The 17,985-nt window shown below is 34.5% G+C and overlaps 1 protein-coding gene across 1 annotated transcript; it reads left to right on the forward strand.

Moving 5' to 3' along the window:
- The first annotated feature begins 6,131 nt into the window (after positions 1-6,131).
- Positions 6,132-11,022, forward strand: LOC103496233 (uncharacterized). Its single transcript, XM_008458006.1, has 2 exons — positions 6,132-6,294; positions 10,571-11,022. The coding sequence occupies exons 1-2, from the start codon at positions 6,132-6,134 to the stop codon at positions 11,020-11,022; spliced, it is 615 nt and encodes a 204-aa protein (XP_008456228.1).
- Positions 11,023-17,985: the final 6,963 nt, after the last annotated feature.

The raw sequence follows: 17,985 nt of genomic DNA on the forward strand, positions 1-17,985 counted from the left end.
CCTTAAACTAAACAACGAGTGAAATTCACAACTATATGATTTTCCCAAATCCATGAACCAAACATTCTCTAAAAGATTATTGTATTTGTTAAGCAAAAGATAAAGTTAAGGACTTTAATTGAGCAATATTACCGTAGTATTATTGAACTAGCATATAGATGTGTGTGATATTTTTTTTTTTTTTTTGAATATTTGGAATGTAGATGTTCAAAAAAATGGAGGGAAAAGATAAAACATATTTTTGAATTTTTTTTTTTTTTAAAGGGAAGTGCTGTGGAAATGAGAAGAAAAAAGAATAAATGGGGTTACCTAGAAATAGTGTCCCACATCCAACATGTTAAATGAGAAATAGACAAACAACATTAACTCTTATACAGAATGAATGGTAAAAAAGAGTGCAAAGTTTGGTGGTCCTTTTGGCTTAACACAGCTTGGTTTTTACCCTAAACAAAATAAATAAATAAAAAATGGTAAAAATAGTCAATTACTAAAAGGAATTGTTTGATATTATTATTATGAAAATTTAATGAAATGAGGAATTTGGTTGGGAAGTGGTATGGCCTAAATTTGTGAAAATAAGGGTTGGGAGAAGTTGTGGCTATGTTATGACCTTATGTCTCCCCTATCAGACAAAGATTTGGGGTATCTTTGACAGCCTATGTTGACCCTACTATTATTACCAATGGTAAATAACACTTTCAATATTTTATATCCATTTTCAATTTCAATCACAATAACCTACCTCTCTTCTTTTCCCTTCTATATTCTCTCTCTTCAAATATTCCTTAACTTCTCATTCAATTCTTTTCTATGTAAAATACTTATTCTTTTGAAGTCTATAGGCACACCAGTTTCTTCTTTTGAGTGTGAGAGTTGTTTGTTGGAGATGTTTAAACGCTATTTTGGCTTTGGATGAGGTCGAGTAGTCAACATCTCCATTTGGTGAAGGGAACACACGACTTTCTATTTGGGCCTCGAGTGAAGAGTATAGTTCGAAACAAAAGCCCAAACCAATTTGATCCACAACCTCGACCAAGGATGCCAAATGTATATCCTTAACCCATTCTATTTTGGATATAACCTAATATGATTCGAAAACGATGAGAATGATTGTCCTAATAGAAATTAAGTTTATTCTAATACTCAAATTTTTTACCGGCTAAACATATACACTATCATGATATTTCTTAAATTAAATATTTGACATTGTTGTCACATGTAGGTCAAGTGTGTATTTTTATGTCTATATATATATATATATATATATATATATATATATATATAATGAAAACATTAAAATTTCCTATAATCTATATTATGAAATACAGGTAGATGAGTAGAATTGATTTAAAAAAATTGGGAGAGAAAGTAGTATATATGGGAAAATACAACTAGGTAAATTGATATATATAGTAAAATTAAATATAAGAAATTAAAAAGGGCAAGTAGGTAGTACTATAAGTTAAAAAGAATGTGAAGTTAATTTAGAAAGTGGGCCGGGAATATGTTACAATAATGACCCATTAATGGATGTGTATAGGTAGCATAAGATCCATGATCGATTTCATATTATATATAACCCAAAAGAATAATATAAAGTTCTAATTAACATGATATATATATATATATATATCCATTTCAGGATATGGTTTCTAGAGACGACGAGGCACAAACTGCAGTTAGGGGTTTAACATTTGAGTATTAGCTTTACAATCCTTTTTCATGCAACACAATCCACCGAAACCAAATTCTCCTAAACAAATTTTTGAGTCATCAATCTAAACTCAATCGCCTAGTTGGTAAAAGATTATAAAGTTGACCCATGTTCCAAACTAATAATAAACAAATGAAACCAAACTAATAATAAACAAAAGAAATGAATGAATTTTAATAATATGTCGCATGTCTTTTTCATAATCATTATATTAAATAAACTTGTTGTGTTATCTTGCTCATAATATTTGGACTCATATTTAATTGAGCAAAAGAAGAAAGGTTATTTTGGCCCAAAGTCCAACCAACTGCATAATCTAATTGATTAGACCAAAGAGTCGTCTATGTCTATGTCCATGTTAATGTTCAATTTATTTTAAAGTTAATATTATTACTGATATGACCCATATGTATTATATGTTATTTTATTTTTTTCGAAACTATTATTTTATTATGTCCATTAGGTAAAAAGATATGTCTTAATTAAACACCATATGTGGTGTCTATAAATAAAACTTTAGGAATTAGTTATCTCACTGCCTCATTTAAGTGGTTCACTCCTTCCCATCAAGAAAACTAATTAAATTAAGGGAGACCAAGCGAGAGAAGTACAATCCCTTAAAAGACCATTCATTGATCAAGGTATGTGATTCTCTAACTAAATTTAATTTATGAAGGTATGTGATTCTTTAACTAAGTTTAATTTGTGAAGATCTTGTAGTTCAAAGATCTTGACATTTAGGGTGTGTTTGGGCCTCAGGCATAGGGGGAAAGGAAAAGAAAATTGGGTCAAACCTTGTTTGGCCCAAGTATTATGTTAAAAATCCTAATCCCCATATCACCTATATTCTCCTACACATAACCCGTCGTACGCCTTTTTTAACCCTACCAAATTCCGGCCGAAATCCTTCATTTTTCCTGTGTTTTCCGTTCCATTTTCCTCGCATTATCTTCCCATTTTTATGTGATTATCTCGATTTTACCTATCTCTTCTCCCTTCCTCTTCAAGTTGATTTACATTTCGTTCGTCCCCTTTTTGAAGGATCTGTCTGTGTTGTTCGTGTTCCATTTTTTGCAATACTCTCCCCGAAACGCCTCTCATCCTCTCTATTTTGCGTTTCGTTGATTGGTTGTCACGAACGTGTGTGACCTTCGAAACGCTTCTCATCCTCTCTCCATATTCCATATCCTTTCGTCTACTGAACAACCCTTACCGCTCCCCACTCTTGCCAGTCTTATTACCAGTTTACTGCACTTTTTTTGTACCGAACAAGTATGTTGTCATACATGCTACACTAAATCGGTGAAAAAAAGTCGAGTAAGGGCATGGGAGCATGGTAGGGGTTCTCGGTGTGCACCAAAGGTATGGTCAGCCTATAATGAGTATTGTGGTGGTGTATCTGATTTTATTTTTTCATGTTTGTTCTTATTTTAGGTCGATTATGCATTTCTTTTTCTATTGCTAGTGATGAGTTCAATGTTATGCATGATTCTGTTAAATTTTTTTTGAAATCTTCGTTTATATAAACTTCTTTAACCATCATCACTCTCTGTTCTTGACGTCCATATGTGATCAATTTTGGGTCAATTATGCATATCTTTTTCCATTGGCAGTGATGAGTTTAATGTTATGCATGATTCTGTTCACATTTTTTAATGCTTCGTTTGTGAACTTGTTTAACCATCATCACTCTCTGTTCTTGATGTCCATATGTGATCAATTTTGTTTTTGCTTCCTCTGTTATCATTTATGTTGCAACTCTGTCTTCTGAACATGGATTTCTTTTACAAGCTGTTCAATTTCAATTGTTGCATTGAATTGCTGTTAGACCCTCCTTCTGTCTGAGAATTGTATCTATTCCTGTAGGCTATGTAGAACAATGTGATGTCTACTGTGTACTTGTGTTAAAAAAATGACTGGCTACTTTTTTTAGGGTTTGACTACATTTCTAAAATCCCCTATTTTATGGGATTCTCGTTGGACTTAATTAATGGTTGCTGTCCTATTTATTAGGATACTCCCTTTACTATATATTTGGATCTTCCTCCATACATTCCATGCCCGACTGTCTTCCCCTTTTGGTATACTTCCAGTCCCCTTTGGTATGTTCATAAAATTTGTTTGGTCTACTTGCATTCCATTACGTTTGCCACTTTAGCCACTATTTTCAATACTTTACAATTCAATCATTTTTTAATGTAACTTTTAAAATCACACTTCATATATGTCTTCTATGCTGAAAGATACAGTTATTTCAACCCTTTTGTTTTGCCTTGTTTGCTACTCTCTGTAATTATTTACAATACACTGAGAAAGTACATTTGTTTTCTTCCTGTTTTGAATACTCCATTGCTCTTCATTTGATGAATCTTTGCTATGTTCTTCAAATTTTTCCTACTTGTTTTTTTTCTACAAAACAATTCTGGTTGTTGTACTCTATTTTCTCCCTATGGCTTTTTTTCCTCATGCATTGTCACAACAAATGCTTGCTGTTTTCAATGGTCTATGTTTCTTTGTGCACTGTGTTGTCACACTAAGACTGTTTTGTGAACATGTTGATCTCTATTTTATGTCTCTCTTTGGTTGCTTCTGTTTTACATATGATGTTATCGAGTTCATACCACTAAATTCTACCTCAAATGCATTCTTCTTGAACGTTTTTTAGGGAATTTCTTAACTCTGAGGCTACTTCCTTTCCCATACATTATATACTAACACATTTATTTTTTGTATGGTTCCATGGATTTGTAAGGTTTGTGGTTAAGGTATGTTTCATTTGCGTTTTTTCGTTTCTTTTTTACAATACATAATCTTTACGGGCACGCATATGTAATGACAAGGTCATTTGTTGTCTGAATCTTCAGGTTGTCGTACTTAAAGCATTCGTAACGAGGTATTACGACTTTAAACCTCATTCATTTATGAAGTTGATGTATATGTGGTCTACTTAATTATTTTTGTACTGAATTCTTTTCTTTCGTTATTATTGACTTATGTTTCTTGTATCAAATGCTTGGAATTATAGCTTATAAATCGTATTTTTCTTACAATGTTAAGTGATACTATTCTTTATTCATTCCTTTCCATATTATATTTGCCACCGGCCGTATGCATGAATAACATATTCATTAATTAGCTACTATTTTGAAAGTAACTAGTATCACATATACCTATTAGAACTAAAAACGTAATAACTTAACAACTTTTATCGTACATCAAACTTAATTAACATTCTTATTTAAGAAAAGTTGATTGTATATACATAGGAATAATAATAAGATAGTAAGCTATAGATAAGAAAGTTGACATTATTTTTAAGCAAAATTATTGAGACATTGATCTATATAATAATAACTTTGGCATTTTCAATTAAATGTTAAAATATATTATTTTATTTTTTACAAATAATTTTGGTGGTATTAAGTAATGTTTTAAATGATAATAAATTTGAAATTCATTTTTTCAACTAACTTTATTTTATGTGATATGTAGTGGGTTAGAAAATTACTAACTCCTGTAGTTAATTTACAAACATTTTACTTTAGAAAAAATTACTTTAGAAACTCCTTCAATTACTTTAGAACAAATTAATGGAAAATATATTTTATAAACTCCTCCAAATATTTTAGAAACAAATTCCATTTATAAACCAATTTTACAAACTCTCCCAATTATTTTAGAAAAGATTTGTATTTATAAACATATTTTACAAACTCCCACAATTAATGTACAAAAAATGTATATCTATAAACATAATTTTACAAACTCTCTCAATTACCTTACAAATAAATTCCATTTATAAACCTATTTTACGAACTCCCCCACATAATTTAGAAAACATTTCTATTTATAAACATATTTTACAAACTCCCACAATTAATTTGTTAAAATGTATATTTATAAACATAATTTTACAAACTCCCCCATTTACTTTAAACACAAATTCCATTTATAAATATTTTACAAAGTACCCGAATTAATTTACAAACAAATTTATATTTATAAACATTTTTTACAAACTCCCCTCATTACTTTTAAAAAATTGAAATTATAAACATATTTTAGAACATGCACTGGTTAATTTATAAACAAATGTTAAAATTCAACATATTGCCAACATTTCTAAAATTAATTTCAAGTATGTCATTAGGCTAATAGCATTTGAATGTAACGTGTTCTTAGGATTCTTTTTCAACAGGTTGTAAATCTAGTATTTGTAATGGACGAACACGAATTTGTGTCGCTTCTAAATGCGTTTATAACATCCCAACGTCAGTTACTACTAATGTCGAACCTGTTAAATAACGAAACGAAGAGGATAACACACATTCTCCATGACACTAGGCCTAATATTAGATAGTTAGCCTATTTCCGCATGATTCATGCCTCAGACATAGTGTGTCGCAAGAGTACGAGAATGGACCGAAGATGTTTCGCCGTTCTCTGCCACCTATTGAGGACCATTGGTGGACTAATGTTGACGGAAGTCATCGATGTTGAGGAGATAGTAGCAATGTTCCTCCACATTCTTGCGCACGACGTGAAAAACCGTGTCATTCAACTGGAGTTCATGCGATCGGGTGAGACAATTTCCTGTCATTTTAACATGGTTTTGTTGGCCATTATTCGACTTCATGACGAGCTTTTGAAAAAACCACAACCAGTGGCTAACGATTGCACATATCAAAGATAGAGGTGGTTTGAGGTACACATTTCTCTGCAACTTCGTACTTCCACCCCAACGACGTTTGATCTTGTCAATAATCATCAGATATGCATTACAGAATTGCCTAGGTGCATTAGATGGAGCATACATAAAAGTCAACGTTCCAGAAAGTGATTGGGCTAGGTACAGAACAAGCAAGGGGGAGGTCGCCACAAATGTACTTGGCGTGTGTGGCACGAAAGGAGATTTTGTTTACGTACTTGTCGGTTGTGAAGGATTAGCTGCGGACTCACGCATCATTCTTGATGCCATTTTAAGACCTAATGGCCTGAAGGGTTGAAGGTGGAATCCCTTAAAAAGAGATTAATGAACAAGCCCACAGAGCGAGACTGGGAACCTATTAACAAGAAAAGCAAGCTTCTCTCAACTTCTACGGAGCCTACGCTTTCATCAGTATGTGTCTTGCCTTCTTTCTTTTTTTCTCTTTTTTCTCTTCTTCTTTCTTTTACAAATGAATTTGAGATTCCAACTTTGAGAAAGTGGTTCAGCAGCTTGACTCTTATTAACCTACCTCTTTAGTCGAGTCCATAGGTAATTGCTTTGCTTTCTTTGTTCTTCCTCAGACGAGTAAACTCGAAACAAATTTGTCTTAAGGCTATGTACTATGTGTTTAAGATTGTGCTTTCTTCGATCAAACCGCCTCAATGGATCTGGCTTCGTAACTCGAGGTGCGACCCAAAACGATCCAAAAGATGGCCAATGCTTCCAACGAGTGACGAACGCTCGTTCGGTGTTAGAAACCATTGAAAATGCACTTGCAGCGAAGGAAACGGGCTGAGCTCGTGTAACGACCCAACTTTTCCGGACTAAGCTGAGGTCACTACCAAATACCAAAACTCGACCATTCAACATAAAATTTAAAACGGACCAGATACGACTCATTAAAACATTATAAACCTTACAAAAGACAGTTTCGGGCCCTATTTTTAAATAATTCAAAAGAAGTCACAAAATAAAATGTCAAGTCACCAGTCTAAAATCACAGTCAAAATATTCTGACAAAATACATAGCGGAAGCGAAAAGAAAACCAGACGCGTCCATATGGCCTTCACGCATCCTTCCTGCCTCTCGTCGGTCTGCTCCTCGCTGTACCCCTACCTGAAAAGTTAAAGAAGGGAAAGGGTGAGTATAAACATACCCAGTAAGGGACCCACTACTGGGCCCGTTAGGGAACAACAGTTAACTTCCTATTCGGGGGTACCCTACATAACAGTCTAGTGGTCCCGTAGAACGCACATATCAGTCTAGTGCTCCCGAAGGATGCACATATCAGTCTAGTGCTCCCGAAGGATGCACATATCAGTCTAGTGCTCCCGAAGGATACACATATCAGTCTAGTGCTCCCGAAGGATACACATATCAGTCTAGTGCCCCCGAAGGATGCACATATCAGTCTAGTGCTCCCGAAGGATACACATATCAGTCTAGTGCCCCCGAAGGATGCACATATCCGTAAGGCACACTACCCCATAGATGAAGCTAACCGTTACCCCTCAGTCCAAACTAAACTGTCTACATCAGCCACATCCCAACGACATTCATATCACAGCCCCACCATAGGCTTTGTCAGTCAGATAGTATAGGTTTAAACATCTACACCCTCAGTTGCTATATGCATTACCGATTCGTACACCAATAAGGAAACCCTAGGTCCAATCAACTAACCAACCAAAACCGGACTCACTGTCCTTCCCCGTCCAAACTCCATGAACCACATCCAGACCAGTGTTTAATACATACTAAACCGTAACTTTAAGGTCCATCAACATATAATTTCAATCCACAAATAGCAGTCACAGTATATTTTCATCAGACAAAATATAATATCAGTACTTAACAGTCAACACGCATACAGATATTCAGTACAGTCACTAACGTGTAATCCCCTGTGGATTACTACGGTTTTAGCCTGGACTCGGGGTCCAGTAATAGGAAAATCCTTACCTGAAACTCGGTTATGCCCCTCGATCGAAAACCACGCTCGACAGATCTACCTAACGAAACACGAAAGTTTTAGTTGATGATTTCAGTAGCAGTTGTTTTAAAAGGTTATCCGCTGACTTACCCAAGGAAAGGAAGCTAACTCCAACCAGGTCTGCCGCGGAACCCGAGAACTTAAGCGTCAACTCTGCACTACCTTCAAGGGAGAAAAGTAAGGCCATATCTTAATCCAACATTCAAACTCGAATCGGACGAGGTAACATTAGGGAATTCATCAAAACAATCCTTACCGAAGACTCACCGTGAACCGAAGTGGAGGAAAGAAGGCTTAGGTGGCTCGGCTCGGCTCGGCTCAGCTCGGCTCGGCTCGGCTCGGCTCGGCTCGGCTTGGTTCGGCTCGCGGCTCGGCTCACTCGGCTCGCGGCTCGGCTTGGTTCGGCTCGCGGCTCGGCTCACTCGGCTCACGGCTCGGCTTGGTTCGGCTCGCGGCTCGGCTCACTCGGCTCGCGGCTCGGCTTGGTTCGGCTGGCGGCTCGGCTCACTCGACTCGCGGCTCGGCTTGGTTCGGCTGGCGGCTCGGCTCACTCGGCTCGCGGCTCGGCTTGGTTCGGCTGGCGGCTCGGCTTGAAGCGGTTTCGGGTCGGGTCTTTGCAGCGCGAAACGGGCAACCACACGCGACAGATTTCGGCGTTCGACGACCGGGATGGAACGCAGCTTGTCCGACGACTGGCCCTACTTCCACGCGGCGGAGGGCGACGGCGGATAAGGTCTGACTGAGGATGCACGGCGGCGTTTGGTTGTTTGAACCCGATGGGAGATCCGAAATGGATGGTCGCGGCGGCTGCTCGTTTTTCGGAGACGGAGACGACGACGGAGGAAGAGATGAAGGCGGGCACGGACGGAAGGAGAAAAGAATGAGGAGGAAGAGATGGGCTGTGTGCGAACGGGCGGCGGTGGTCGGGCGAAGGATGGAGGAAGAAGAGAAAATGGATGGGCGGCGCGGTGGAGAGGAGACCGAAAACGAAAGGAACGGGGGGGGGGGGGGGGCCAGCGCGCGAATTAGGGTTTTGGTTTTTTTTTTTAAAAAAAAATTATATATATATATATATATATATATATATATATATATATAATTCTAAATAAATTTATAATATTAATAAATTAAATTAAATAATAATATATATATTAAATATAAATAATAATAATAATAATAAAGTAATAATAATAATATATTAATAATATTAATGTTAAATAAATAATAATTTATTTTACTGTTTTAGAAATAACAATATTTCTATAATATTAATTTATAATAATATTTATAATATTAATATTATAACAATTAAAATAAATATTAATAATAATAATATTTATAATATTAATATTATAACCAATAAAATAAACATTAATAATAATAATATAATTAATATTATATTATTATTATATCAACTTGCATTTTAAATAAAACGAGAACAAAATTTTACCTTAAAAATTTTCGGGGCGTTACAGCTCGAGGACTTATGGTGCTCGTCCCAAGAAAACGCAAGCGAGAACGCCCTGGACTCAGTTTTCTCATCCTGGGGTAAAAAGCGGTCTCTTGACGGTTTCTTCCCTTTGCTTCGTATTGGCCATAAGTCTTTCGATCTTTGGGGCTCGTACTCCGAGGACCTCAACCCACATTTCTGCCATGCTCTCTGACACATTTTCCCAAGGTATAGATCGGGAGCGAGCTCATTCGAGGGAGAACTGAGGTGCGACCCAAAACGGTCCAAAAGATGACAAATGCTTCCAACGAGTGGCGAACGCTTGTTCGACGTTAGAAACCACTGGAAATGTGCTTGCAGCGAAGGAAACGGGCTGAGCTCGAGGACTTCTGGTGCTCGTCCCAAGAAAACGCGAGCGAGAATGCCCCTGACTCAGTTTTCTCGTCCTGGGGTAAAAAGCGATCCTCCGACGGTTTCTTCCCTTTGCTTCGTATTGGCCATAAGTCTTTCAATCTTCGAAGCTTGTACTTTGAGGACCTCAACCCACACTCCTGGCATGCTCCCTGACACATTTTCCCAAGGTATAGTTCGGGAAGCGAGCTCGTTGGAGGGAGAACTGAGGGTAACTACCAACGACATTGTACCTATAAATGCAATTTTACAATTAACAGCTGCGACATTTTAATCGTGCAATGTGATGACAGGCTATTACTACCTGGTTGATGTCGGGTACCCAAATGCAGAGGGTTTCCTCACACCATATAGAGGCCAACGCTACCACTTGCAGAAACGACATGGTGCTGAAAATGCACCTTCAACGTCGAAAGAGTTCTTCACTATGAAGCATTCTTCTGCTCATAATGTAATCGAAAGAGCATTCGACGTCTTGAAGGGTCGATGGACAATACTGCAGGCAAAGTCACACTACCCTGTAAAAGTCCAATGCCATACAATACTCACATGTTGTCTCCTCCACAACCTTATCAATAGAGAGATGACAACCTTTGATATAGTGGACGACATAGATGAGGTTGATTCCACCCATGCGACTAGTGCCGCCGATGACATACATTACATAGAGACGTCCAATGAGTGGACTCGGTGGAGGGACGACCTTGCTAAAGAAATGTTTAGTGAATGGGAGTTGCGTAACTAGTAGGATAATTAAATATTCACCGTTCATTTTCATACTTAAGTAGTGCTTGCACTGGGTCTTATTTTGTCATAGTTTTCGGAATATATTTGTCTTCAATGTATTGATTACGCAAGTAAATTAATGGTAAACTGTTATTCAGTACGACTTGAATGTACTATGTATGTAATCGTAGGAAATTAATGAAACTAATATGTTTCCGTTTCATTTCTAGCATGGCAAGTTCATCGAGACTACCTAAGCACAATTGGACTAAAGAGGAAGAGATAGGCCTCATCGAGTGCCTCGTAGAGTTAGTCAATGCTGGTGGGTGGAGGTCCGACAACGGGACGTGTCGACTCGGATACCAAAATCAGCTGGCGAGAATGATGGCCTTCAAGATCCCAAATTCTAAGGTCCATGTTTCAACGATCGATAACCAAATAAAATTGTTGAAGAGAATGTTCCATGCAATTGTGGAGATGTATGGCCCAACTTGCAATGGTTTTGGGTGGAATGATGAACAAAAATGCATCGTCGCAGAGAAAGAAGTCTTCGACGATTGGGTCAAGGTGCGTTACTAGTCATTTGTGTGATTATTGTAGTATATTTCAAAAAATGGACTAAAAATGTATTATTGCACTTATACAGAGTCATCTGGCGGCTAAGGGCCTCTTTAATAAGTCGTTTCTCCACTATGACGAACTGTCGTACGTGTTTAGCAAAGATCGTGCAACGGGAGGCCGGACTGAGAGTTTTGCAGACGTTGGGTCAAACGATCCTACTGGGTATGAGACATTTGCCACTGTCGCTGCGTCGGATACGGACTTCCAACCTATGTACAATCAAAGATTGAACATGTCGCCTGGTGAATTGATGGGAACAAAAACCGCTCGGGTAAGTGAAGGTAGGTATGTTTCAAGCGGGTCTAAACAGAAACGTGGAGGACAAGACACAGACAGTGGGGACGTACTTTGCACTGCGGTTGAGTATGGAAATGTACAATTGAACCGCATTGCTGAATGACTTGTCCTACAACGTCAAGACGCAAGCCAAGCACATCAAGAGGTTGTCCAACAGTTGGAGGCCATCCATGAGCTGACATTAATGGATAGGTGTCGCTTAATGCGTATACTTATGCGTAACGTCGATCACATGAAAGCTTTCCTTGAGGTTCCCGACAATATATAGTATCCGTACTGCAACATCATTCTTCAAGAAAACCGATGACTAGTTTGTTTGTTGTATTTGTATTACTGGCTTTTTTTACTTGGACTATATGTTCTTCTTCTTACTTGTTTTGTCTTACTATCTAACGAACTTCTCTTTATGTTCAAGCTTTATGGTTTGTATTTTCATTTCGCTTTCCAATGTAATGATTTGATATTGTTTCATTATCGTATTAATGTACTATTTTCGTTCAAGTTCTTTTTTACAATATTTCTAAATTGCGTTCACGAAGAAATAATTTGTTTAAATGCACTAATGAATTTACGAATTTACGAATTAATTTTGCACAACATAACATAAGAGAAGAAACAAAATTATTAAATGGGACTCAATATAACTATTTTAGAAAACAAATATTTTGTTACTCACATATTTTATTACTCACAGGATACGTAAAAAACAATATTTCAAAACGTATATACAGAAATATGTTTTGGTTATTCTAATTACATAATTGAATATTGATCATTTTAAAAAATATATTAAATTATATATTTTTTTATTCTTATATTAACATTCTTTATTTTTAAAAAATATCATAAATCCAATTAACGTAATTTTTGCCCCAAACAAGTTTTATAATAATACTACACTCATAACTCTTCCTCCAAACACAATTTATAATAATACTACAATAATAATCCTTCTCACAAACACATAATATAATAATAGTACAATAATAATTCTTCCCCCAAACACATATTATAATAATACTACAATAATAATCCTTTCCCCAAACACATATTATTATAACACTATTATAATAATCTCTTTCCCAAACACGTACTATCATAACACTACCTTTCATATTTCTTCCCCCAAACACATATTATAACAACACTACCAATAATAACTCTTCCCCCAAACACATATTATCATAACACTAGGATTATCGTAATCCTAAGATTATCATAATCCTTTTCCCCCATAACTCTTTCCCTCCCCCAAACACACCCTTACTGTTTTATACAATGTTATGGTTTTATTATGTAATCATGAGAATAAAACTTACATGTAGTACCATAGCCATGATTGAGAGCTTATGATTTTCCATTGATATGTAAGGTATAAATTCATGTTTCCACTACAAAATAATTTTGCTTGATTTTTCTTTGATAGATGAAGAACTCTATTGGATGAGAAAAGATTAAAAAAATAATAATAGTAAATAAATAAATAAACCGAAAGGTATTTAAGAAATCACCGAAAACTCAGGTTTGATTAAGTTTTCTTTGGTTGATTTTTTCATGGATTAAATCTTCTGGTGTGATTGTTTTTATTTATTAATTTATTATTGTTTTTGATATTGAAGAATCCACGTAAATTTTAAAATTGATATAGTTGGTTTAAATCTATTGTTCTTAGATTTTCAAAATCTGTGTAACTACTTATAAAGTCATGTCATAGAAACGCAAAATGACGATTACATAAATTATGTATCAATTATATTTTATGTGTTACGAATATATAATGATAATGATATAAATTATGATTTACAAGATCACTTATTCTTGTGATTTAAATTACACCGTTTAGATTGAATAAGAGTTTTGATAAAATTATTTGTAATATTTTTGCAAATTTTGCTATTAAAATCACTTGAGAATTATGTTATTTGATATCTATATGTTTGGAATGACTTTTTAGTTACCAAAGTGGCCAAATTAGTAAGTTATATAGATATCAAATAATGAAACTTAATTGGTGAAAACAAATAAGCTATAGAAATTGAAGAAAAACCTTTATCTTCTTATCATGAAAAAGAAAAATCTTTTATTTGTTATGAAATAAAGGATAATGAAACAAACAAAGTGAAGAATAGAGAAGAGAGGAAGAAGAGAAACAATTGAACTCAATTGTGGTGTGTCTTACAAAGGCACCACACTCCTCTATTTATAGGACATATCATGGTATAGGTTACATTATGGAATTCAATGGGATGAATGTTACAATATGGAATTGAATGTGAGAGTTGTATGAAAATTGTAACCTATGTAAGTTATGGATATCTACATTTATAATATATCATTATATTTACAATATTATTTTCTTATTATGAAAAAGAAAAATATTTTATCTTCTTATCATGGAAAATATTTTTATCTTCTTATTTAAAAAAAAAAGAAAGAAAAAAAGAAGAAGATAAAGATATCATCAAGAGATAATCACACTATCAAGATTAGAGTTTTTCAAAATTCAATTTTTTATTTAAAGTTATCCCATATTTAATTAGATTCTTAATTACTCTATTAACGATACTATTTTCTCATGATTGTTACTTTAATTTAAAATATAATAAATTATGCATATTTAAAAAATATAACAAAGCGGCAAAATATTTACACTATTTAGAACAATTCGAAAACGAAAAAAGCCTACAGGCCTACCGTAGAAAACACAAAAAATGTCCCGTCAATCACGTTACCAACAACGTGCGCGTAATATATTTGATACACGATCGTTTAGACTTGGTCGTTTAGATTTGACTACAATTTATTTTTCAATTCTATACAATTTATTTTTTCAATTTTATCGCTTAATTTTGTTACACGATCGTTTAATTTGGTTATATTTAAATTTGATTACACGATCGTTTAGATTTATTTAGATTTTGACCCAAATCTAAATCTAAGCGATTTTGTTTCAAAATTTGATACACGATCGTTTAGATTTGACTCAAAATTTGGTACACAATCGTTTAGATTTGGCTAACGATTTTTTTAATTCTTTTGGTACATGATCATTTAGATTTGTTTATACGATGATTTATTTTTTTACACGATCATTTACTTTTTTTACACGATCGTTTACTTTTTTTTACACGATCGTTTACATTTGACTACTCCAATTTAAATAATTTTTTTTCAAGATTCTTTATACACGATCTTTTAAATTTTGCTATTTTTTATACGATCGTTTAGATTTTGTTACTCAAATTTAAATGATGTAAAAAAAGAAGAAGAAAAGAAGATTTTTTATACACGATCTTTTAGATTTTCCTCTTCTTTTGTACACGGTCGTTTAGATTTGGTTACTCAAATTTAAATGACGTAAAAAAAGAAGAGAAAAAGAAGAAAGACATGGAAAAGAATCGCAACAAAAAAAATAAGGAGGAAAATATGGAAAGAAATCGCAGTGAAAAAAAAAAGAACGAGGAAGATGATGAAAGAAATCACAACGAGGAGGAGAAGGAAGATGGAAGGGCAAATCTGGAATATTGAAAAAATGGCTAACTTCATGGGCTTTGTTACACGGGCTGTAAATAGTTTGGTATTTTGTTACATTTATGAAAATTTTCCTATTTAAAATCTAGAAAGCATGTATTTGTTTGTGATTATTTGGTTATTATTATACCTATAGTATAAATAATTTGTTAGTCACCAAGTGACCAAATTATTAAGTGCTCTGCAGTTATCAAATTAAAGTTGTGTTAATTTTATTATCAATGTTTGCGATTGTTTTATTGTAATATATCTATGTTATGAATAATTTGTTAGTCACCAAAATGGCCAAATTAGTCAGTTTTATAGATATTCCATTGATAGTGTTTTGCAAATTAAGGAGCTAAATTATTTGTGATGATTTTAATATGATGTCTACATTATGAATAATTCGTTAGTCACTAAAGTGACCAAATTATTTGATAGAGATTAAACGAGCAAGGCGGAAGAAAAACCCAAATTCTACCCTAATTGCAATTAATTAACAAAAACCCCTAAACTGAAAAGAGATTAAATAGAGGGTTTTTAAAAAAAACTTACGCTCGAAGCTCAATCACCACTACGGTTGACCTACTATCCTTCGGACTCAGAATCGGGTTGTGGGACTCGTTGGATGAAGGAAACCGAGAGAGAGAAAAAAGATGGAAAAAAAGTTTGGACCTTTAGTTTTATACAAACAGCAACCCAATTTTGTTCTTTAGAAAATAAGCCGACCTTTTTCCTTGAGACTCTAAGAGCCCAATTTATAGAGACTTTACATGCAAGGTTGCATGTGCATGCAAACACATGGGCCAATAACACATAACCCACTAACCATTAGTAGGCTCAATGTCTTCATAGTTTGCTAATACCTAGTCCATTATAGTTAGTGGGTTTATCCAACAAAATGTTGGATTTTCCCACTAATTTTGGTCAAAGAGTAAAATTGTCATTTGGTCAAGGTCAAACTTTGACTTTTCAAACCAAAAAGTCAATTTTTTTACTTTTTACAATTTTATCCGTCTTGGCTAATTTTGACCTTCCGAAGCATGAACTACATTTATTTTCTCAAGATTCAAATCACTTTTGAATATATTACCGGTCAAAGTTTGACTTTTCAAAGTCAAAAGTCAATATTTTGACTTTTTACAACTTTGACTATTTCAATCTTTTTCGAGCTTCCAAGTATGAATTTGTATTCATATCTTTAATATTTAAATCTCATTTAAGCATAAAGCTCTATTAGTAATCTAAAAACTGATGGCTATATCACATATACTTGTCGGTTTCTCTCTCCTCTCTTATTTCAAACAATTCGACTCATTCCATCATAATGTTCTAAGTTTATTCCATATGAGCTAGCAGGGAAACTTAATGGACCTATAGATCACGGGCTCTAACGATCCGAGGTTAATATGCTAAACTCTTTTATACCAAGGTAATCAACATTTGTTAACTAAAGAGTCATTCCACTAAAGTCCCGTAGTTACACTCCCCTCACTATAGATATATTTGTGTCCATTTGATATAACCATGATCAGTAAGTTAATCCTTCACAGGTTGTTCGTAAGCTTAGTTGGGTTGAAAAGAACCGTTTTATTCCTAAGACTACATCTTTCTCTTTAAGTCCATTGGTTCACCATTGAACAATTGGTTTAAGGACTAACTTATAAACCGAATCTCTCTCTGACCAATGAGAGGGTGAGGCCCCTTTGTTCAAGACTTGGATTCAATCCTTAAGAGAACAACCTATCTATTAACCCTAAAGCGGGTAGGAGTGAATTTCGTCTTGCACCCTATGTTCCCATCTATCCATTCGATCTTACCCTTGAAATGAGAGGCTTATTGGGCCAACTCTAATTAGTTGCCCTCACCTATGCAGATCTAAGGATAATCTCGTCTGAACAGGAGTTTACAGTTAGCTCAAGATTAAGATTAACTTACCTATGTCATCAATAATCGAGATAGTCAGTTTTAATAGTAAATGACGTTATAATATAAAAGTGACTATTTCATGGTTCTGTCTTATTTAAACCCTTTACATAGGATGCCCCCACTTTCATGTCTCTACATGAACGATTCAGGATTACATCGTTTGTATTAACTACAAAGCTGGTCGCATCCGTAGTATCTCTGAATAAGGCACCCAACCTTTATTTATATACTAGACTATTTAAACTATTTACTCGAAATTAATCCATATTTATGTCTCTACATAAAGTTCAAGTTTACTCAAAATAGCCTTGGGATCTTAGTTTATTGGATTTAAGATTATAGTATTCAATTTCTCAATAACGACTTTATTGAACAGAATATGATTACAAACTACGAGTTTTATGACATAAATTCCAACATTATTAAGTTCAATAGATATCAAATTAAAGCTAACTCAATACTATTTATGTGATGCTAATGAATGATATGATATTATGAAACATAAAGATATTATCATGAGTATATTGATTTTCGTTATTGTAAAGCACTTAAATTGTCCAAATGTTGATTAGTAGTTTTACAATTTTGAATCTTATTGTCGTTAATTGAGGTGTTTGATTAG

This window comes from Cucumis melo, chromosome 6, assembly GCF_025177605.1.
Source record: "Cucumis melo cultivar AY chromosome 6, USDA_Cmelo_AY_1.0, whole genome shotgun sequence".
Lineage (NCBI taxonomy): Eukaryota > Viridiplantae > Streptophyta > Magnoliopsida > Cucurbitales > Cucurbitaceae > Cucumis > Cucumis melo.